Here is a 24,422-nt window from a genome sequence, read left to right as displayed (position 1 = left end):
CGTACTAAAAGAGCAATTTATATTTTTCATAAATATTTATTATATGCTGTTATTTCTGTTTCAAAACGATTTTGTATATTTAATTAAATATTGCTGAAAGCCATTATATAGGCTATACAATTTAATTACAGACATGTTGTGGAAGATTACTTTATTAGTATTAGATATTATTTGATATACAGGAAGCATGTTTAAAGCGTATAAAGCATATTCTCAGTTTACTTATTTTCAGTGTTAATATATACATACCATATTATCTGATGTGTATATAGTAGAATATGTATTCAATATAAAATAACATTCAAGTATATACAAGTAAATATATCGTCACATATTTTTCAATTTATGAAAAGCAGCAATTCCTTATTTAATATAGAGTAATAAGTTAACACAAAATATTATTCTGCATATTTTCAATATACAGTAAACATATTTGTTGTTTATTAATAAGTAAATATATTCTAACAGTGTTATATTTAAACAGTAAAACAATTAATATATATTTATGAAACTGCAAAAATGGAAAACACAATGGATAACAGAAATTACACATGGCAATTTATCCCAATATAAATGCTCTCTACCTGCCAAAATATAATTAAAAAGTGCTAATATAGCAGTGCTAACCTCTTAAATGCATTATTCTTTAAAGGGGTCAACGGATGTTGGAAATGTGTGTACACAACCACCCTATAATGATAAAGATCCACCCAGTATTTTTTTTTAATCTAGTGAAATCTTTACCCCTTTCTATAAGTTGAAAAAGAGAAAAAGCATACTATGACTCCTTCAAGACCCTAAAGAATCATATCAACTTGTGGAAAATGGGCATCCGATGACCCCTTTAAAAGCCTTGTGAGACAAATACCACAGTGTACACCAGCACACAAATGAGTGAAGATGGCTCAGTGTTTTTAATGTTTATTTTACATAATCCCCCTCCCCTCAAACATAAAAAAACACAAGAATCAATTTAAACTTCACTTAAAGACTTTGTCGTAATGTATGTCACTATCCCCCACAGACCCAGCTATTCAAACCACACATAGACGACAGATTCATCAATACAATCATTATTCATGCCCTCCCAACAGAGCTGCTGCTTAAAGACTGTACATCTGACATTATCAATCAGGCTCTCATGACACAATACGACTGCTGTCACGTCCACCTCCTGCATTGCTACTGTTGACAGCAAAAGATAAGGGATGTGGAAAACACAGCATTAATTACATCTGGGCAAGATATTCATATATATTTCAAAAACAGAGCAGCGTGATTAACAAGGCTTTTAATGTTGGCCTGTTTCCTCTCAGGATGTACTGTATGCTGTCTTCAGCACAGCAAGTGGACCAAAGATTACGGATTGTGCTGAAATGTAAAAGCCATCCCAGAGGACTCTGAGCCGGTGAGATTCGATGGCTCAGTGGATGTCATCGCAGAAGGGAAAGTTTCTGTCCACATCCTCATTATCTCCGCTTAGACACAGGGAGGTGAACTGACACCTTACAAAACCCCAGGATCTGTGAAAGGTTTCAGAATGGGGGAGGAATATGTGACTTCACTTCATCTAAAACTTCATGCTGGATGGAATTGGGCATAGCTGGGATTTTGTCGTGGGCAACAGGAAGCTGTTGGTTGGAAAGTTTCATGTAATCAGAAAACACTGAGCAAACATGAATGAAGATTCGAAGAACAAAACATCGAGAAAACATACACATTTCGCTTTTTGCATCACTACTAGTTTGATTTTATTAAAGCTGTGTGTCACATACTTATTTTGTTCTTCGATTTTTTTGCAAAAAAGTATAGAAATGATGATATAGAGGGATTTTTTAAAAACAGTCTAGTACTGGTCAAAGGTTTGGGGTTGATAAGATGTTTTCAAGTCTTGTGCGCAGCATGGCTGCATTTGTTTGATCAAAATACAGTATACTGTAATATTGTGAAATATTATTACAATTAAAAATAACTCTTTTCTATTTGAATATTTTTTAAAATGGAATTTATTCTTGTGATCAAAGCTGAATTTTCAGCATCATTACTCCAGTCTTCAGTGTCAGATTTACTGATTTCAAGAAACATTTCTTATTAATATCAATGTTGAAAACCATCATGCTGCTAAATATTTTGACGGAAACTGTGACACAAGGTTCGTTGTTGAAAAGAAAATTAAAAAGAACAGCATTTATTTGAAATATAAATATTCTGTAACATTAAAAATGTTTTTACTTTCACTTTTGATCAATTGAATGCATCCTTGCCGAATAACAGTATTCATTTCTTGAAAAAATAAAAATAAAAAGACCCCAATTTTTTTTTTTTAATCCAAGCACATGAATGGATCCGACTGGAATCTCAAAATCCAGATATTAAATTAAGTTCCATTTGGAAATATCTCACATTCTGGAAGTTGAAAGTGTTGGTGTTTCTTGATGACATTAAGGGGAAAGTAAATCCTGCTATCAAATGAAGACGAGAACAACCCTGTACTGGTTTCTCTGAAACACTATTGCAACATATGTAGGGAAATGCTCTTGAGATCTGAGAACCAAATCCATCATTGCACATTTCTTTGCTTTCTTAACCAAACTAGACATTTATTATTATTTATCTTCTGTGCATAACTTTTCTCTGCTGACTGGATCAGTTTTGGCAGATAGAAGAGATCTGAACTGACCTGCATCCCAGAGGAGGAATCGAGAACATTTCAGATGGTTAAAAAACTAGAGTGACTACAGCACTGTGTCTCTGTGTGACCAATAACATGAACATGAGGATCTGGACGAAGACCTATCACGACAAAACAAAATTCAAAACTCCTACGAGACCCGTAAACACTCGATCCGTTCACACCGATCTGATTGTGTGTTGTCATCTTTCATGAGTTTACTTGGCGAAAAAAGTCACAGCTAGGTTCCCATGAAGCAATAACATGAAGCGTTTGGGAAATGAAAGATAAACAAGACCCAGTTTTGAAACATTACTTTCTAAGTCTTTTTCTGAGGAAACCGTCTTTCATCCCGGTGCTCGTTATAGATGCATTTGTTTTGTTCTCTCCTCTCTGGTGCATTGCTCTTTCTCTCTGTCTGTCAGTTTTTAGGCATTATTGGAGCTGATCTCTCCTAGCAGCCAGTACGTCCTCATCCGTCCCTTCCCCTTCATCTCCACATCTCCCCTGAGCTCCAGCTGGAAGCAGTTGAATTCCTGCAGGACGGCCCGTGTGGCCTCTGAAACATGGATCTTCAGGGCTGATGGGGGAGGAATCAGTGAATAGAAGATTATGAAATAATCACACACACACACGCACACTCTTTTCTCTGTACAACTGTTGTAGTGCAAGAAACCTTGACATTATACAAATACATTATAAATGGACTTCAGGGAAAAATAGATGCCACAGAAGTGTGGAACACAATCATTTCAAAAGTCTGGAGGCGCCTCACCTTCTCCATTGGATTCCATGCGTGAAGCTGTGTTGACTGTATCGCCAAACAAACAATACCGAGGCATTTTCAAACCAACCACCCCTGCACACACGGGGCCTGGACACATGAACACACACATAACCATCAGTCAAATCTTCTCATTAGACAGCCATCAACACACAGAGATGTCCTCAGAGAGGCCAGACCGCTGTGTGCTGTACTTGTATTCTATTAAACACTTTCATGACCCCTGATCCTCACCGCTGTGGATGCCGATGCGTAGCCGGAGCTGCTGGTCGGGTCGGTGGCGGATTTGAAAGGAGTGAACAGCCTCAAGCAGAGCCAGAGACATGCGGGCAATCTCGCGTGCATGCAGTTTCCCATTCCTCACAGGAAGGCCTGACACCACCATGTAGGCATCACCGATGGTCTCCACCTGGGGGCAGCACACAAAAACACATCGTTCAGCTCAGTGGTGGGCAGAGACTGTGAGAAACATCTTAAAAGGACAGATTTTAGTTTTTTTCTTCTGTTGAACACAAAAGAAGATATTTTGAAGAATATGTGTAACTGAACAGTTGACGGTAGCCATTGACTTCCATAGTACAGAAAAGAATACAATGGAAGTCGATGGCTGCCGGAACCTGTTTTTTTTCTTCAGAATATCTTCTTTCGTGTTCACCAGAAGAGGGAAATTCATTCAAGTTAGGAAAAAAAAAACATGAGGGTGAGCAAATGATGACTAATTTTCATTTTGGATGAACTATCCCTTTGAGCTAATCGAGCATGAAGAAGAAGTTAACGTAACGACTATCTGGGATTACCTTGTACACATCAAAATTGTCGATGATTGCATCAAAGCAAGTGTAGAGATCATTCAGCAGCGTCACCACCTGTGGCAGGTGCAAATAGACAAATAGATCAGCTAGAATTCAATCTTGCACTCACGATTGTCACAGTAAAAAAAATAGGCTATAATTATTTCTGTACGTCTGTTTGAGGAGCGTTTTCTGAATTACCACTTTACAGAGGGTTTCTGACCTGCATGGGTGTGCTTTCGGCTGATAATGCAGTGAAGCCCACAATGTCACTGAAGTAGATGGTGACTGAGTCAAAGGCTTCTGCCTGCACCATCTCACCTCGCTTCAGCTGCTCAGCCACTGAGCTGAAACAAAACACACACACACACACACACACACAATCAGATAGAGCCTCAAGCCAGTGAGAAAAATGTATTCAACTGAAAAAACAAAACAAGACAAAATAATCATTGCACATAACTTTTGTTTTTTGATTGTTTTTTTTTTTTTTTTTGTTTTTTTAAAGTTTGGGGTCAGTAATATATTTTAATGTTTTTTGAAACAAGTCTCTTATGCTCACTATTGCTGCATTTATTTGATCAAATATATAGCAAAATTGTAAAATAATATTAATTTCAAATAACAGTTTTCTATTTGAGTGCATTTCAGTATCATTACTCCAGTCTTCAGTGTCACATGATCCTTTAGAAATCATTCTAATAAGCTGATTTAATGCTCAAGAAACATTTCTTAATATGAGCTCTGTCACAGACCGGCAAGGCTGTACACCATCACAAGGCTGAACACCATCACCTGAGTTCTGATAACAAGCATCTGTCATGGATCAGCAATCACCCTCAGCTCCCATTCATAAGCACACACCTAATATAACTCCAGTGTCCGATCTCATTCATATGAAGTAGACTCTCTCTGATATCCGTGAGATTAAGTGAAAGACTTACCTTACTGCTATACTTACCTCCTGTGTTTCCTCCAGTGTGTTCTCCTGTGTCCGTCCTAGCCATCGGCACCGTGGATTCCCCAGTCTGTCCTTCGTCTGAGGTGTGTGCAGTCCTCTGTCTCCCTTCCATGATCTCCTGTGAACCCAAGTTACAGTATTACTCTCCTCATCTTCCCTAAAGACTGAGATATTGACTTTAATACTCACCTGCCAGTACCAGTACAATACTTATCACTCCCATGGCCAAACTAGCACCTTTCTTTGGCTTGGCGGAGGTGTGCAATGGATTTCTGTGTTCACTTGCACTGGAGATGCAGCCACATCTTTATGCAACAGAAAGCACTAAAATAGCATTCATCATATCCCTGCTGCTGAGGGCGCTTCAATGGGCACATTTCCGAGTCTTTGGTAAACCTGTGGGCGATACCTCTGTCTGTGACCAATTATGTCATCTTCGTCAAGGGTCCCTGTCCATAAATGATTATGCCATCAAATTTAGAACTCTCACAACAGCCAGTGGATGGAATGAGCAGGCACTTCTGACCACCTACAGGCAAGGACGGGAGCCAAGAGTGCGACTCCAGCTTGCAGCCTATGATGATTCCTACACTTGACTCTCCCCTTGGGAGCGGCAGAGCTTACGTTTGTACTGTGGAGTTGGAGGGCATGTAATTGCGGCATGCCCAATTTATCCGCCGCGACCTATGGTGAGTGTCATTAAGCCATCAATAGTTAATATGCAGCCCCTCACCACTGTTATGAAACTTACGGCCGCCGGTATCTCCCTTCCAGTACATGCCCTCCTCAACTCTGGGTCAGCCAGGAACTTCATCTCCAGAAGTCTCCAGTAGTTGACTGGAAAACCACTCAGCAGGAGACATGTGTGTCACAGTGTGGGTCCTCTTCACTTGCAAGTGGGACAATTGCATGAGGAAATAATCCATCTCCTGGTTCTGGAGGATTCCACCACCGATGTGATCCTAGGGCATCCTTGGTTGGTGCAACATGATCCTACCATCTCCTGGAAAACTGATGAGGTCTATAAATGGGCCATGGGACTGTGCCATAGATCTGATTCTGGGTGAGCCAGTGCCCCATGGAATGATTTACCTCTTGTCACTCTCTGAACAGAATGCCATGGAGGAGTACATTGAGGAAGTGTAACATCAAGGCTACATCTGTCCTTCCACGTCCCCTGCTGCTTCCAGCTTCTTTTTGTTGCCAAGAAGGACAGTTGTTTGAGGCCTTGCATTGATTACCTGAAACTAAACAAGAGTACCGTCAAGTTCTGCTACCCACTTCCACTTGTCCTAATGGCCTTGCAAAATCTCTGCAGAGCCACCGCCTTCACCAAGTTAGACCTCCGCAGTGCATACAACGTCATTTGGATAAATGAGGGGAATGAATGGAAGACCGAATTCGTGACCCCTACTGGACACTACGAGTATCTTGTCATGCTGTATGAACTGGTAAATGCCCCCTCCTTATTCCAGGACTTTATGCATGAGGTGATCTAGCATCTCCACTTGTTCGTCCTCATCTACATTGCAGAGTTACACATACACGTTGTGGAGGTCATGAAACGCCTTAGAGAATTTCATCTGTTCTTCAAAGCAAAAAAAATAAAAAAAATGCTCATTCCATCAATCCTGAGTGCAGTTCCTTGGTTATGTCATCAGTGATGCTGGTATCCAGATGGATGAGGGGAAGGTCAATGCCATCAATCTGGCCTGTCCCAACCACAATCAAAGAACTTCAACGTCTCCTGGGTTTCACAAACTTTTAATTTAAAATTAATTTACCACTACAATTTCATTACATGTCCACTCACCAATTTTCTGAGAGACAAACCCAAAACTCTCCTGGTCAGGAGCTACCACGGAGGCCTTTGAGGCACTGAAAGCTTTCACTTACTGCACCACTCCTCATCCACCCAGACCCTAACAAGCCTTTCGTGGTGGAGGTAGATACTTCAACTACGGGAGTATGAGCAGTGATTTTGCAGCAGCAGGGGACTCCAGCTAAACTCCATCCATGTGACTTTTTTGCTCACAAACTCAGACAGGTGGAGAAAAACTACTAAACTGGCAACAAGGAATTCTTTGCGATCAAGTTAGCCCTGGAGGAATGGAGGCATTGGCTGGAATGGGGCACATCACCCCTTCACTGTCCTCACTGACCATAAGAACCTGCAGTATCTACAAGACGCCAAGAGACTCAATCCTTGTCAGGCAAGATGGGCTCTCATCTTTACTAGATTACATTTTACCATCTCCTATCGTCCTGGCCCCAAAAATGTAAAGGTGGATCCCCTGTCTTGTCTCTATGCTCCCGAAGAGGTCAGTCACCTACCATCTGGCAAGCTCCTCCCGCTGCCCGTTCCCAACTGTCCTTGGTCACACCTGCGGTAGGCTTCATCACTGACCTGCTAGTCTCAGATGGCATCATGTATTCTAGTAGTCATTGTTTGATTCTCGAAATCCTGCCATCTTCTCCCCCTCAACGGCTTACCCACAGCTATGGAAACCGCTGAGATCATGTTTAACAATATCTTAAGATATTACGGAATTCCTGAGGACATTGTTTCTGATCATGGCCCACAGTTTCTCCAGAGTATGAAAGGCATTCTTCTCCCTCCAAGATGTGACCATAAACCTCTTGTCTGGATACCACTGTCTAATGGGCAGATGGAGAGGAAAATTTAAGATATTGGGCATTTCCTACAAACTTTCTGCCATGACCACCAGAACTCTTGGAACCAGTTCCTAGGCTGGGCAGAGTAGCACAAAACTCTCTTCATCAGCCATCCACTGGACTCACTCCCTTCCAGTGCATACTCGGGTACCAGACTCTCCTGTTCCCGAATGTCCCTTAGGTCGAATTTACTGGTTCTGAGAAAGTGAAAGTGTCTGGGACGCAGCTCACCATCAGCTTCAGCAGGCAGTGTGCAGAACCAAGATGACAGCAGACCTTCGACGGACCGAGACCCCCATCATACCAACCTAGACAGAAGGTATGGCTGTCAACATGGGACATCAGGATGCACCTGCTGTTTAAGAAGCTCAGTCCCAGATATGTTGGCCCCTTCACCATCCTCAGGCAGAACAATCCAGTCACTTACCAACTCCAGCTTCCATCACAATATAAAATTAATTCCTCCTTCATTAATTAATTCCTCAGCTCCCATTCATAAGCACAAACCTCACATCTCTCCAGTGTCCGATCTCGTTCATACGAAGTGGACTCTCTCTCTCTGATATCTGTGAGATTCATTGAGAGACTTACCTTACTGCTATACTTACGTCCAGTGTGATCTCCTGTGTCCGTCCTAGTCATCAGCTCCATGGATTCCCCAGTCTGTCCTTCGTCTGAGGTGTGTGCAGTCTTCCTTCCACAATCTCCTGTGAACCCAAGTATTACTCTCCTCATCTTCCCTAAAGACTGAGATATTCACTTTAATACTCACTTGCCAGTACCATCAACCTCTCTTGCTGAAAATAAACAACTCTCTGTGTGACTCTCCTTCCATAACAAGCTCTTAAGACTGCTGTACATTGTTGTGGAAACATGACAAATTCTATTAATTTTTGGATGAAAAGAAAATTAAAAAGCATTTATTAGAAATATAACATCATAAACATTTATTTGCCACACACACTAATAACACAAATTTAATTGTTGATTTTCTTTTCTAGGAAATCCAGGAAAGGATGTGCATTACCAGCGGTGCACTTACTGCGACCTGAAAAGTTTAGATGTTTCTAATTTAATTTTCTACCTGTTAGATTGTGTTTTAGATCTATATGTCTACACCTAGATAGCCTTAACGTAGGCCTACCCTTTACAATAATGAAATACTAATTATTGTTGTACAAAATAGGGGTTCCAAGCATACTGATTCCTACTAGTTTATTTTTTTTAAATAAAAAATGCTTGAGTTACTCGGCTACTCGTGGTTCATGCTATTGTAAATGAAAACAAAATAAATAGTTTTTTTTAATCAATAAACGCGTATTAATGTATAGCCTTATGCAACAATTAAACATGTACAAGTATTTGTATCTGTAACAGTCACAAATTGTTGCATTCGGATGCAACGTCGTACAGTTACTTGATAAGACCGTTATGTCTTTTCTTTTTTTTCCCGTAGTTATCACTCAACAAGTATGTCGTGTTAAACTAAAATAATTATTAATTTATAAAATAATATTTATCATGCAAGCAGAGCGATGTCATGACAAACGTTTAGTGATCATCTGAACACGACTGAATCCATTTAATGCGCACATTTTCATTACGCAGAACAGAACACTTGAGCGAGTCTTGTTAATGAACTTTACTAAACAGATGTGTGTGTGCCGCGCAAACCAGCAAAAGGTAAAGATGCAAACTTGTAGGACAAGTAGACAATGTATCCGTATCGAAGCTGATTATTAATCTACTCTTGAGAGAGAACAGATTTGGTTTTTGAGAGACTGAGACGCGCAGCGCGGCTGTTTGATCTGTGAGCGCGCTGTGCTTATTCCATTCATTCGTATCATTTCGTAGCCTAAGCTTTAAACATTTTCCTTTTAAATATATACAAATAATATAACGGGTATGATGTATTATTATAGTTAAAATTACTCTTTTGCAATGCTCTGATTTCTGAGAGATGCACAGAGAGGCGACAACAATGCGGTGCTTGATTTGCGCTCTTTTCACTTGTAAAGTTTACATTCATTCACTTCAGGCGCTGATCCCCTGGCTCACCTGTTATCTAGCAAACACCAGACTGTGTCAGCTTCAGCCGAGTATTCAGGCAGAATTATTCCTTGTGCGTTATTCATTTTTTAAGCTATTATCCGTGCCTTTCCGAATAAAGTATTCGGCTTCAGGCACAACCCTAATTATTACATTACATATTTTATTTTTACATGGAACCTAGATAAGGTCATATAGTAACAGCTCCACGGAATATTGTAATTCTAAAATTCACGTCGTACTTGCCAACACTTTGTATGCATTATGGTTAATGCATGCTGGAGTAGTCGATTGTTTCCGACAGCGCTCGACTAGTCTATGCAATCCCTAGTGCAGTATGACAAAAACTTTGCTGTATTTATGTGCGCATGTCCAGTAGAGCCAAACATATCCCTTCTAGCCTTAACTGCGCGCATTTGTCATATCCCGAGCTTTGCGTGTGTCTGTGCACTTGTGCCAAGGCATCAGTCATTTAAATTTTTGACCACAGACATAATGTCAGCAAAAGCAGCATTATTAAGTAAATAAAATGAACATAAAGTACATAAAAATAATTTGACCTTACAGCCCCAAACTGTTCTAGAGGGCCAGTGTCCTTTATAGTTTAGCTCACAGGATCGGATTGGGGGTAAAACCAGTACTGATTACCAGGGCCCCAAAGGAAGAGAAGGCCGTTGAAAAGTATGAATCTGAAATATATTTTATTTTACCTGGATATTTTCATGGGTGGGGGGCATGGGGGCCCATCAGGATCACCTATGCATAGGGCCCGGGATCTTGTGTAACGCCCCTGTTAGCTTTAACCCTAATTATACACACTTGAACCAGCTAATCAAGCTTTTACTAGACACACTAATCTTCCAGGTGTGTTAAGGCCAGTTGGAGCTAAACTTTTCAGGACATTGGCCATCCAGGATCTAGTTTGGAGACCCCTGTCCTACAGAGTCGTTACTTTGCACATGCTTTTTGATCATTACAAATAAAAATGTAAAATTATTTTCTTAGAATAGGAGATATGCTGTCTCTCGCATCACAAACATTATCAGTAGTTAAGTATGTGGTCTTGAAGAGGACCCTTTTTCTCTCATTTGGACTCGGTCTTGACTTGGACTCGAAACTTTCGGACTTGAACTTGACTTGGACTCGACAAAGCTGGACTTGACTTACGCTCTATTCTTTTCTCTCTGACATTCTGAAAATATATTTCACAAATCTGACTTGCAGTTTTGAGAACTGTGAGAAAATTCTAAATTGTGAAATGTAAGCTTGCAAATGTCAGAATTGCAAGATTTTAACTGAAAACAGGTCTTCCATATTTTGCTGTCATTTTTGAATTAAATGATGGATAAAAGTTTTAACTTCCTTAAAAATATAATTGACCCCAGACTTTTGAAATGTAGCACATAGTCATATGATTTACAAATGCTTTGAACAAACTAGGACTCACTGTGGGAGGATCTGATAGAGCAGAGCTTCAGCTTTACGCTTCTCCTCATGGTACGCCTGCGTCCTCTCCTCCACCAGCTCCTCCAGATTATTGGCATACTGCTCCATACGGGACAGGAGGTTATCCAGGATGTTGGAACCATATCCCCTGAGTCCAAAACAGAGAAGATGAGGCAGAGACAAGAGCACATGGGCACATGGGCAGTGGAGGCACAAAAAGATCAACTGAACACCTATAACCCCCAGGATTTATAATGATTACAATTTATAATGATAAACAATGATTAATAAAATATTAACTAAGAAAATGATTTAAAACTATTTCATATTTTAGTTGACAGCATAGTACTCCTAGCTCCATCTAAGACTTTATTCCATACTATCCCACAGAACTGCTAAAATTTGAGAAAGTGGGCGATTCCTAGCACATAATTTTGAAACTTTTTATGGAACTGCATTATCAGCAGTCCCAGCCTTGGCTACAGCAAGGGGAAAGGAAGGAAGGAAGAGAAAAGGAAGAGAACAGGAAAGAAATCAATCCTTTTTTCCCCTGCTCAAAAACACAATTTTATAAAAGGTATTTTTAACCATGCAGCAAACGTTTTAAAATATCTTAAAGAATTTACAGTGAACCTTTGTGTGTCCGTTATTAACAAATATTTTCATATGCATATACATTTCAGGTAAGACTTTGGGCCCTATTTCAATGATCTAAGCACATAGTCTAAAGCGCAAGGCGCATGTGGACTTAGGGCATGTACAAATCCACTTTTGTTAGTTTAACGATGGGAAAAATGGTTGGCATGCCCAGTGCATGGTCTAAAGGGGTTGTGCCTATTCTGTTAATGAATAATGGGTGTGTTTTGGACATAACATGCAATAATCCAATATGAGTTTCCCATTTTAAGAGTTGCGCTCGTGCCATGGCAGATTAGCAATTTGCAAGAGCAAAGACTGAACATGTCTCTAGAGAGAAAATGGAGTTGCATTGTAATTCTTAAATATATATTTTTTAATATAGAGCATGTTTGTGTGCTGCTGCACATCCCTATGTGTGTAGAGTGCACACCTTTAGGAGCATATTTCTAACGTGCTTAAATAAAAAAATAAAAGTAATTTGAATTTGAATTGTATCTGAGCTGGTTTGTGAATCAGGTACCGGTTATTCTTGCGGAGCAGTACTTTAATCTGGTTGAAGTCGGGCCTCTCGTTGACGTCTTCTGACCAGCAGCGCTGCATCAGCTGTCCCAACTCATCACTGTGGCTCTGAGGACACAGCAGCGGACGCAGGTACGGCCAGCGGCCCTCTGCCACACGCTCTATGATCACTGAACCACAAAACAAGTGATGATAAGAAAAAATGAACAAACACGCAATTAAACATTCTCCAAACAGCGAGTTACACAACTCTCTATCACACAAGAAATAGCATACACAAATGAGCACATAGAATTAGCATAGCAAATTTCACAGAATAACAGAGATTGTGATTGGACTCCCCACTGGTGCGAGAGATAGAAAGAGAGCAAATGTGTGAGAAAAAAAAGAGATGAAAGTGTAATTCGCACCATGGACTTAACAAATGTCTTCACAGCAATCAAGGGGAGAGATGAGGATACAAAGCTGTCATGACCTTTCTGTCATGTGTTTTGGAGGAGGCGTGGCTTTGGAGAGTGATTTGCAGGTAGGGTGGGATCTTATGCTTTTAAAGCTAGCTCTGAAATCACCTGCCCTGCCTTTAAATATATTCTAAGTACTACTTTTTAAAGGTATGCGTAAGTGTACTCTTTTTATACCTAAGCATACTTCTGTTGCTCTGAAAGTAAATGGCATCCTCTCATTGCTGTCTTTGATTCCTGTGTTCTGCTGGTGAGCTGGCTCTGCTCCAGACACGTCACTCATGTTTTGTTGTCTCTCTTTAATGCAGCCGGTGGTATGTGTGTGGTGATCCGGTTATGAGGACGGGTGACATTCACTGAGTGTGTGTTTGTATCCATGACTCTGTACATAAGCAATACTGACACCGATAGAATGTAAATAAGACTCAGAACATACTGTAACAAAGACTTTGCAACCCAAAGCACACAAAATAAAGAAAGGCAACAGAGACAGTAACTGTGTCACAGCTGATAGTGTCCAGGATACTTTGCACAAACAAAGAATACTTCTAAAGGTTTATATGCAGCATAACTTGTAACCGGTATATTTATTGCATGTATTTGTGTATATATAGGCCAAAAAAAATTATTTGAACACTCTAAAATGCCTGAATGTCATTGCAGGACATATGATTAAACCAGTTGTCATTTGTACAAATGCTGCGTGAATTATTCTCAGAACCAACTTCACTTTTCTGAGAGATTTTTTATTTTACTTTTTAAGGAATTGTTAATCTAAAAAAAATGAACTAACCTCTCAGTTCCATCCAAGATTTAGATTAATTTGTTTCTTCATTGGAACAGATTTGGAGAAATGTAGCATTCAATCACTTCCTCATCAATGGATCCTCTTACAGTGAATGGGTGCCATCAGAATGAGAGTCCAAACAGCTGATAAAAACATCACAATAATCCACATGACTCCAGTCAGGGGTTTGAACATAAAATGTACTGATGATATTTCGCTTCACAAGATGTTAATTGTTGGACTGGAGTGGTGTGGATTACTTGTTGATTATTGTGATGTTTTTATCAGCTGTTTGGACTCTCATTCTGACGGCACCCATTCACTGCAGAGCATCCATTGGTGAGGAAGTGATGTAATGCTACATTTCTCCAAATCTGTTCAGAAGAAGAAACAAACTCATCTTCATCTTGGATGGATCTGAAGGTGAGTAGATTTTCAGTTCTGGGTGAACTATTCTGTCAATAGGCTGGTATTTTATTTAAAACCTATGCAATTTCTTCATGTGAAATATTTAGCTTTTAAAGTATGATACCTTTCAAATAAATGCCACGTGGTTTAATATTTAGTTTTCTAAAGCAATGGCATTTCAAGTGTGCAAAGATTATTTAGGCCACTGTTACTAATGCTTTGACAAATGAAACTGTTTTAATTTGTGCTCACAAAGTGAGTAAGAGAGAGAGAGGTGAGGTGAATGTAATCACAGCTGACACTGAAAGAAAAAATGACATGGAAAAGCCAACCGTGCTTTCTGTGTAATTCACTGCATAATCTGTATCTTATTAACACATTTTATTTAATGTTGTTTTGATTCACATCAAAGCACTAAACGAGAAAGCACTTTCACCTGCATAATGAGTTAACCATTCTCATGAGTGTGTAATGCTGAAATATTCAAATTTACCCAAAAAACATCTCTATTTTATGGTTCTCTAGGGATCAAGCAGCAAGCCATGCTTTTCAGTGACTGTTGCTAAAATGTAACGCTCACCCAAATACAACAATTTCACGTGTGCTTCTATTGCTATTTGCTATTAAACAAGCAAGAACCAATGAAATCAGTCATATCAAACCCAGCACGAAGAGATAAATAAGACTATCCGCAATACAGAAAAAAAAGAGCCAGAAAAAAACCCCCATAAAAAGACACAAAAGTTAAAACTTATATTTTTGTACCTTATTTACACTAAATGGTGCATATTAATTCCTTAAAGGTACACATTAATACCTAAAAAGTACATATTAGTACTTCTTAAAAAAGGCCCCCCATTTTTCCCCCGAGAGTGTTGAAAAAAAAAAACATTTAAAATATATAGAACTGTAATCTTCATGCTGATTTCAGTGTTGTTATTGTTAACTAAAAATGAAATACTGAAAATATTACCGGTTATTAAAAATAAAAAAACTTTTTTAAAACAAAATTACAAATTAGTTTAATAGATTTTTTGGATTAATTGCTAATTTAGTTGTTTTGATAATTGAAGTAAAGCTGAAATCAAATAATATTATCAGATAAAACATTTAAACCTGAACAAATAGGTTTCATATGGTTTCATACAAGATCCAATGTATTTTTCTGTGTATTTATTTATTTATTTTTATTATTTTGGAATTTGTATTTATAAATTAATTCAATAATAATATTAAACTGTTGGGCAGTTGCAGCACGACACGAGGCTTTTCTACAACATAATATCATGACATATTGTTGATATTTTTATGAAAAAAAAAAAAAAATCTAAATAAATGTATTAAAAAATAAAATAAAATAAATAATACTTCTAGTAAAAAAATAACCTTGATTACACGTTCAGAGCATTGTGTTTGACCTCTGACCTTTAGGGCTGAGACAAGGGCCTTCCAGGTAGAAGACGCCCTTCAGCAGGGCGAGTTCCTGCAGGATGATGCCAAAGCTGTAGACGTCACCCTTCTGTGTCCCACATGCAGGTGGGTTGTCGGCACGCAGAAGCTCGGGGGCCGTCCACAGCTTGCCTGCGAACGCAAACATGGATGTTAAATCTTCACAAGCACACAATCTGTATCTACATGTTGCCACAGTACTCACGTGCATAGAAAGCATGCACATCCTCCAGGCTGTTCTCCTTGCGGAAACTTTCCAGGCCGTAATCTGTGATCTTCAGCACGAAGCGACTGTCCACCACACAGTTGGAAGATTTCAGATTGCCGTGGGAGACAATGACGCTGTTGTGGAGGAACGCCATTCCCTGAATGGTAAAAAGATGACGGTCTTACAAACACAGCTGACAGCATCCATTGTATTTACCAACATTACACCATGAAAATATTAATTACAGACTCTTTTGCCACTGCAATATGCTTTCTGGAGTCATAATTTGTTCGTCAGGAAACTGACATCCTCATGAACCACTTCAAATTACACACATCTCAAAACCACCCGTATAAAATGTCTCACAGGAGGGTGCCTCAGTTTAACCTAAAAGTATATTTTTTTAAAAATGCAAAGCAGTTTGATTTGAAAGATTTATATTTTAGTGTTCTTTGACAAGCACCATTAAAACAGCAAGACATCTTTTCCCTCTTCTGTTCCTCCTGAGATTAAGAGCAGAAGAGAGTCTCTGATGTAAAAACACCCACCTTAACAATGTCATTGATCAGAGAATAGCGAAACATCCAGTCCAGCGTGATTCCTTCACTCTCCATGAGGTCCTACAGGTCACACACACACACACACACACACACACACACACACACCCACACACACACACACACACACACACACTTCATGTGGTGGAAACAAGACTTGATGGATATTAATTATATTCCCTCACATCATCCTGTCAGTTAACTGTGATTATATTTTCAGATTGTATGGCTAAAGTGTGTAATTTTCTTGTTCAAATACTCCATCCCTGTCTGAATGTGCAGAGACGACTCTAAGCAAGCCATTTGTAGACTTGCTTTGAAGAGTAACAAAGCAACACTGGCTCATCCAACAGCATTACTTTAGGGGCGGGGCTAGGCATTTTTGGCGCAAAGTCTTCTAGTGGCACATTAAAGTCCTGCTAGGAAGTTCGTATTTATTGTGAAGTCGAAATTATGATATCAGGTGCATTCAAATTACTTTGGTTGGAGCCTGGTGGTGATGTTCCTTTTCTATATAAAATTCAAAGAAAATTTTGTAACTTTGCATCTTCAAAATGATGAATAAACACTAGTTTTTATAAGATTTATGAGGGTGCTGTAAATTTAATTGTAATTGCATGATACCGTGGTATTTTATACATGCATTTTTTACATTTTTGTTTTTTAACCAGTATGTGTGTTCCCTGGGAATTGAACCCACAACACAATGCTCTACCACTGAGCCACAGGAACTTTTGAAGTATGTAATTTAATTGTGAGCTCAGCAGGGAGTTTTTTTAGATTTGAGGATTCCCCTATTCATTTAGATAGGGCTTGGTCTTGGATGCCCAAAATAGCTGCCCGGAGACATCGCAAATATGACCGTCAACTTTGCTTGAAAGGGACTTTGATTCAACTCACAGCTGATTCCAGTAGAGTTTGACAATAGCATGTTGCTAAGCTAACAAAATATATACTAGTAAAGCACAAAATACATAGCACAGACAAATATTAGCTTTAAATTCTATTAAATAGTTTTTAATCTACTTATTTTGATAATGATTTAAATAAACGTTTTTTTTTTTTTCACTAAGCCAGTGAGGTTTTTGATGAACTAAATCAATTTAAATTTGTTTTCAGTTATTGAAATGAAGCTGAAATAAAAAATAAACATTAGGTGAACAAAATAGAAAATTAAAAATATTGCCTAAGCAACTAACTTGTATAAGTAATCTGAAGTTAAACAAATTAAAGTACTACAGTTACTAAAACTAAAACTGAAATAAAAAATGAAAACAAAAAATAAATAGATTAAAATTCATAATTAAATTAAAATAACTGAAAAACTGAAAATATATAAAATTATTAGCTAATCAAAAATATTGTGTTTGTCCTATCTGTCAAAGATACATGCAGTGTCGCCCTAGAAGAAATTATATTAGCATAGTTATTCATGTCAGAAATATATCTTAAAATGTTGTCTAATTAGACAGTAGAAGCTGCAAGTAGTGATGATTATTTTTCTGTTTGTGAACATTTATGTGTCTATACATTTAAAAAATAAATTAATAAAATAATACATTATTTAACACCTAAATGTATTATGTATTTATTATTATTTTATTTATTTATTTATGCATGCAGTAAAAAAGGTTGGCAAGGAAAGTCGAAATCTGAATCCTTATAACCGAGCCCTGCTTGCTGAAACAAATAGTGCTGCTTAAACACGAGTCCTCTATTAATACACTAACTGTAGGTGCAGTAACTGTGAGCAGTGGGCTGCGTGAGTGTTCACCTGTAAGCTCCCTCGAGGGCAGTACTCAGTAAGGATGCAGGTGTTGGGTGGGCCGATACAAGCGCCGATAAAGCGCGTCAGGTGTTCATTCTGTACATCACGCATCTGTTATAGGAGGAGAAAGGAACAGAAGGGAAAAGAGGAGGGAGAACAGCATGATGAGGAAAGGACAGAGAGAGAGAGAGAAAGAGAGAGAGAGAGAGCTGTTCAGTCCCTCTTTTCCATCAGTCCCCGGCTATTAATATCTCCCAGGACATCATACAAACTTAATTAAGGAACCTGGCAAAAAACACAAAACGGCATGGATGCACACTTACATGCTTGAGTTCAAACAGCACTTTCCTGGTGAGCTCGATGCGTTTCTTGTTGACATACTTAATGGCTGATATGTTTCCCTGGAAAAGAGGCATCAACGCACATTAGTTTCACCCTGATTGCTATTGTGGACTTGACAAAGAGCTGGAGGGCTTTGGGGACGGGGGACCATCATTTAAAAGAAGAAAAAGAGCAACATAATGCGTTAATTAAGCACCATCCTGATTAATGGGGGAAATGATGACATGTGTACATGAATAGCGCTCATCCTCATGGGTTCTGCTTAATTGGAGAGGAACTATAGCTCATCGTTGAAGAAGGGGCCCATTGGACAGGGCACACCAATGGCATTATAGGAGATCCAAAGATGAACCCTTCCATTATTTGACATTTCTGTTGCTATGCAGAATTTGTTATTTATTTATGTTCAAAACAGCACACAGCCTGCAACAGAATCACACAACTCACAGGAATAGAACGAAAAGGTAGAACAAAACAGAACTGGAAATGGGTTGGGCTTAGTAGACCTGATGTTGTGTCTAATTAGGGTGGTCATATGTGGCATTTATACATGGCACGTCCTGGCCAGGATTTTTATATTGCCTAAAACATCCAAAGTAGTTTGGCCAATAAGATGCAGGAATTGTACATAATCGACCAATTGTGGCACGTGAGAAAGTGGGATCTACAGAGAACGATCAAAACAATGCAAATACGCACAAGTTAGATGTGTTTGTACATTTGCTTGACTTGAAGGAACGCTGTGCAGACAGCAGTGATGGGAATAACGGCGTTATAAATAACGGCGTTACTAACGGCATTACTTTTTCCAGTAACGAGTAATCTAATTGATTACTCTTCTCATCTTAATAACGCCGTTACCGTTACTGCCAAAAAATGCGGCGCGTTACTATAACTGATGATGAAGCTGTTTTTTTTTTTTTCATCAGACCAACTAGATCTCTGAGCGAGAGGCAAATACTTTTTTTTACTGTTCTTCCTTGGTTAGTGGGCAGAGCACGAGACAAGCGCATAAATGCTGACGATTGGCTGAGGTAGAGTAAAATTTCATTGTAAGCCAATCAGAGGTAGAGTTGGGCGGGTTTTCGAAAGCACGTAGTGATGGGAATTCGGCTCTTTTGACTCAGCTCACTGAAAAGAGCCGGCTCTTTGGCTCACAAACGGCTCTTTAAATGACTTTGACTATAATATTTCAATTTTTATTACATAATTATTTAATTTCTATAGGCTAAATTTGAAAAAATAGAGTTGGCTCTTCAGATATGCGAGCCAGCTCCCGAAGTTCAACTAAAAAAGCCGGCTCTTAGAGTCGGCTCATTCGCGAATCGCGAACGACTCATCAAAAGCTCATTCGCGAACGAGTCGATCCATCATCACTAACGCTCATTCGCGAACGACCCATCATCGGACAGGACAGGACACACAACGAACAACACAAGCCAGTCAGTCAACCAGAGACAGGTATAGCGACGAGCCCAAATAATCCAAAAGTAGCCTTCTCTAAATAGAAGTATATACATTACTTTTTCCTTCAAGAAATTAAAGAAACAATAAAAGGAAATATCAAAAGTTCCCAAAAATCTATCGTGTTATTTGCATTGATCCACTATATAAACATAATATCTACATACATGCCATTTGATTGGAGGCTAGTCTCACTTTGTCCCACAGCAACTTTTTTTTTTAGATGTGTGTACAATGTTTCATGTTTCTGTTAATAATGTATTGTATTAAGTGTCCATTTCATTATAATATTCAGATTTATCATAAATAATTGAACATGCACATGTATTTTAAGTTCCTTTAAAGAGGGGTAGAGGTGGGGTCACGTTTGAGCATTTAAAATGCAATTTTACTTGAAAGTAACGCAATAGTTACTTTCTTAAGTAACTAGTTACTTTAAAAATTTGTAACTGAGTTACTAATTTAGTTACTTTTTGGAAGAAGTAACTAGTAACTGTAACTAATTACTTTTTAAAAGTAACTTGCCCAACACTGGCAGACAGATCATTGTATGAATCCAAAGTACAGCGAGATTGATTAAAAAGCACAAGAAACCGCACGATCTGCTCTCTATAGCTCTCGCTGAACTTAAGTACATCTTACGGTGTAATTTCACAATTACTTCTACTGTCTTTGAAATATGGTTAAAGTGCATTCCTGAATTCAGTTACAAGCATTAATGGTAAACTAAAATATTGAATTTCTATAAAAAAATTGTATACCATAATTAAATATATTTGTAGTAATGAAGTTGCAATTTAGTACATATACGCCGCGCAAATGTTTCCACTTGATTAAACTATTTTTCATGTGTGTGTTCACATTGCAAGTTTCATACCATTCAGACGAAGTTAAAAATAATAATAACATGCTTCGTTTTAACATGGCAATTAAAAATAGAAGACAAAAAATCTTGAAATTTGAATGTGTAACGGATATGCAGGTCATCGATTTATGGGTTCTGAACTAATGAATAACGGTTCGTTAAATCTAAATGCAAACTCAACACTTTTAGATTTTGAATTCAGGCATATAAAATGAAACCTTTTTACACTAAATGCCAGGCCTGGCGCCAGCCTGGCTGGATTTAAATTATTTACGACAAGAAATTCCAGAGTTACGTGAGCAGCCTCAAAGGAGAAACGAAACACCCACATTCCTAAACATACACACACAAACTTTTCTTTAAGCTCTCTATGTAAGTCCTTAATAATATGTATTTTGAATATGTTTGTGTGTTGCATAAAATGGTTAATCCTTGTTATGTGAGGAGTATAAATTGCTAACTTATAAATTGGAAATGCTTCTCCTAATTTTAATGTTCTCAAATAGAACCATGGGTTTTAACCCTACCTCCTTAGCAGCTCATAAAACTTTATGATCCCACTGGCAAACAGGACAGGAAAAGCCAGCCCACTGGCACCTTTTTCTCAATGTATTCTAAACTATTACCTTTTCTTAATGTATTCTAAATGTATTAAGTATTGCTTTTTGGTGCATTAGATTTCCCCCATATAAATTGGAGTATCTGCAGTTTAGTGACGTTACATTCAGCCAAGTATGGTGACCCATACTCAGAATTTGTGCTCTGCATTTAACCCATCTGAAGTGCACACAGAGCAGTGAACACACACCCGGAGCAGTGGGCAGCCATTTATGCTGCGGCGCCCGGGGAGCAGTTGGGGGTTCGATGCCTTGCTCAAGGGCACCTAAGTCATGGTATAGAAGGTGGAGAGAGAACTGTACATGCACTGAACTGCACTCAACTGTACATGCACAAAAGAACTGTACAGAACTGTATCATGTGTTAGTCAAACTTTAAATGTGTGTAATTCTGCATTGGAATGTAACTTCATGTTTTGATCATTTATATAGGTTATTTTTGGTGTCTGTTTAATCGTCATGCTTTGACAGACTCACTTATATAAAGGGAATTAAGGCAAAATGTATTAATCTGGAATTACGAACTTGCTAGTATATCATTGCTGAAATCTGATAAGCCAGAACTTCTTAGAGTGGGTGTTCCCCCAGAGACAAAGGAACTTTCATTGGTTTCATTGGACGTTCATTGGTTGTTCACGCTAACAGAGGCCTGAACCCGTCGAGCTATAAAGGACTGACCCAGGAAGTTCCACCCTCTCTTAGCCTCTCTTAGCTCTCTCTCCTCTTCTGACCCTGCTCGTCCTTCTTCGCGGCCTTGGGCCGCTCTCCTATCGCTGTCCCTCTCAGCACGGCGGCTGAGAGGACAGCCGTTCTCATGGCTCCTTCGGGAGCTTTTATCTCTTTTGTTTTTGTTTCTTTCCCTTACTAAGTTTATTCACCTATTCGCCTCTCCACACGAGGAAGACGAATTCTGAAACATTGCTTTGTTGGACCTTTCAAATATCGCGCGATTCCGCAGCAACTCCCGGAAGACACGAAAGAACACGCATTGCCACAAAGGACCACGCTGCTCCAGCTCACGCTGTTTACACGCACGCTGGTCTGGCGAGTCTTCAAAGACCACACTCACGCACGCTGGACCCATGCAAGTATCATTCTCTATGGAGATCTAAATGCTGCTTAAAGTTTGTCTATGATTTGATTAGTTGTTGTCTTTCAAGGTTTACTGTCTGTGACTTTGCATAACTGAGCTCATTCTGTGATCACGCTCTCTCTCTCTCACCTCTCTCTCGTCTTTTCTCTCTCATTCATTCTCTCTCTCTCTCTCCCTCATTTGGATTCCGTTATGTACAAAGTTTACTGTCTGTATTGTCGTACGCGTATTTACTGTGTGTGATTTGTAGTTGGAAGTATTATTAGTTCAATTATTAAAAACCAATATATATTCATGATTGCCTTTGCCTAAGAGGTCACATTACGAGTCAATTAAATTTCTGATCTTCAGCTACACGCTTTTTACCTTTAGTAACTAAATTTATCATAATGATAGGATAATGTTTTCATGGCCAGATAATATTTTTCCTTGAATTATAAGAAGTGATAACTTTATTGAAAATTGATAAGTTTGATTTGCGGTAATTTACAGTAAGAGATACCACCATAATTGATATGAACAATGGAATATTGACATATTAATGAGTAAATTGAGTTATTGATATATGCAATTAAGCTATTTTTCATCTTCAATAATTTTAATGTAACTGTCATATGAGATATATATATAAATCATATTCCAGATTAATTATTCAAATTCCCTATATCATTTGAGTTAATAATTATGTACAACCCAGTGCGGCTACAAATGTGATCCAGTGGAGGGGCTATCATAGGCCCCTTAAGGTAGGAAATTGAAGAAACAATTATTACCCAACAAACTTTGCAAGTCAATGGCTCATCCACACCTCACCATCAAACCTTTAATACCTTGTAATAGCCGGTCTTGGCATAGATCTGGAAGTTTCCGTCCATAGTCAGCAGTGAGCCATAGTTAGAGCCTCTCTGTGTGTGGAGAGATGAATAAGACATGAGCAGCCTTACTCAAACTATTGGAAACTATTGGAAATGACAGGGTGTGTATGTTTGTTTCCCCTCACCAATGACATGGTGAGTCTGCTGCAGGCTCTGCGCAGCACCTTCTCCATGTTACTCATCTGGATGTCCTCCCATTGCACACGCCACAGCTGAGCGTTCAACTCATTCTCCAGCTTCAGCTTCCTGACACCACCGAGTGATGGACAGAGAAAGAGACAGGGAGAGTCAAAATAAGCAAAGGAGTGGGACAATGAGAGATAGGATGCAACTGGGAAAAATATCAGATGAGACATTGTAATAAATGAAAAGGAGAACAACATTTATTTGGCATAAATGTTAAATAACACAAATCAATATGTGCATCATTGTGAGCATAGAGTGTACTGAATTTATGTAACAATATGATGCTCAACACTCAGTTTGGGTAAATAAGCTTTCAAGTGGCTCATGTACAGATAAAATGTCCTTCAGAGGAAAAAAATATATTATTAGCATTTGCATGATTATTATCAAATAATAACTGAAGCATGCAGATATTCACAGAAATAATACAGAGCACAACAAACAATCTTATTGTCTGTACATAGTTGGGTTACTCTACAATTGTTGCGTTTCCATCTAAAATATTGAATGCATCAATCAACATGTCCAACTTACTATGGTATATTAACAAATTTAATTAATACACAAATTTTCATTCTAATTTCACACAAGCCCTCACTAAATAATTGGAAAATATTAGAAATAAACAAACTTTTCCATTGACAGACTCTCTCTTCTTTGTCAGTGGTGTTAAATGTTGATATAAATAATACTAAATGTCCCTTAAAAACATTTTTTTCATCAATTTGTCTTAAAATAATAGTATTTGTGTTTAAACCATTTTAGTTTGTCAGAATGTTACAATAAATCTTTTTTTTTTTTTTAAA

At 38.5% G+C, this 24,422-nt stretch overlaps 1 protein-coding gene across 1 annotated transcript in view; it reads right to left on the bottom strand.

Moving 5' to 3' along the window:
* Positions 1 to 905: 905 nt before the first annotated feature.
* The window catches only part of LOC113119502 (atrial natriuretic peptide receptor 1-like), a 113,562-nt gene continuing 90,045 nt past the window's right edge, over positions 906 to 24,422 (bottom strand). The window contains exons 9-22 of the mRNA XM_026289033.1: positions 23,556 to 23,676; positions 23,386 to 23,460; positions 18,498 to 18,575; positions 18,181 to 18,285; positions 16,398 to 16,469; positions 15,847 to 16,006; positions 15,618 to 15,773; positions 12,538 to 12,706; positions 11,380 to 11,526; positions 4,470 to 4,593; positions 4,253 to 4,321; positions 3,690 to 3,864; positions 3,447 to 3,545; positions 906 to 3,251 (exon numbers count right to left, since the gene is read on the bottom strand). Coding sequence (XP_026144818.1) covers positions 3,100 to 3,251; positions 3,447 to 3,545; positions 3,690 to 3,864; positions 4,253 to 4,321; positions 4,470 to 4,593; positions 11,380 to 11,526; positions 12,538 to 12,706; positions 15,618 to 15,773; positions 15,847 to 16,006; positions 16,398 to 16,469; positions 18,181 to 18,285; positions 18,498 to 18,575; positions 23,386 to 23,460; positions 23,556 to 23,676 — 1,702 coding nt within the window. The 3' untranslated portion in view covers positions 906 to 3,099. The remainder of the gene's footprint in view (positions 3,252 to 3,446; positions 3,546 to 3,689; positions 3,865 to 4,252; positions 4,322 to 4,469; positions 4,594 to 11,379; positions 11,527 to 12,537; positions 12,707 to 15,617; positions 15,774 to 15,846; positions 16,007 to 16,397; positions 16,470 to 18,180; positions 18,286 to 18,497; positions 18,576 to 23,385; positions 23,461 to 23,555; positions 23,677 to 24,422) is intronic.

The sequence above is a fragment of the Carassius auratus genome, chromosome 19, assembly GCF_003368295.1.
Source record: "Carassius auratus strain Wakin chromosome 19, ASM336829v1, whole genome shotgun sequence".
Lineage (NCBI taxonomy): Eukaryota > Metazoa > Chordata > Actinopteri > Cypriniformes > Cyprinidae > Carassius > Carassius auratus.
Note: the sequence above shows the minus strand (reverse complement) of the source record. Positions and strands in the feature narration are given on the sequence as shown.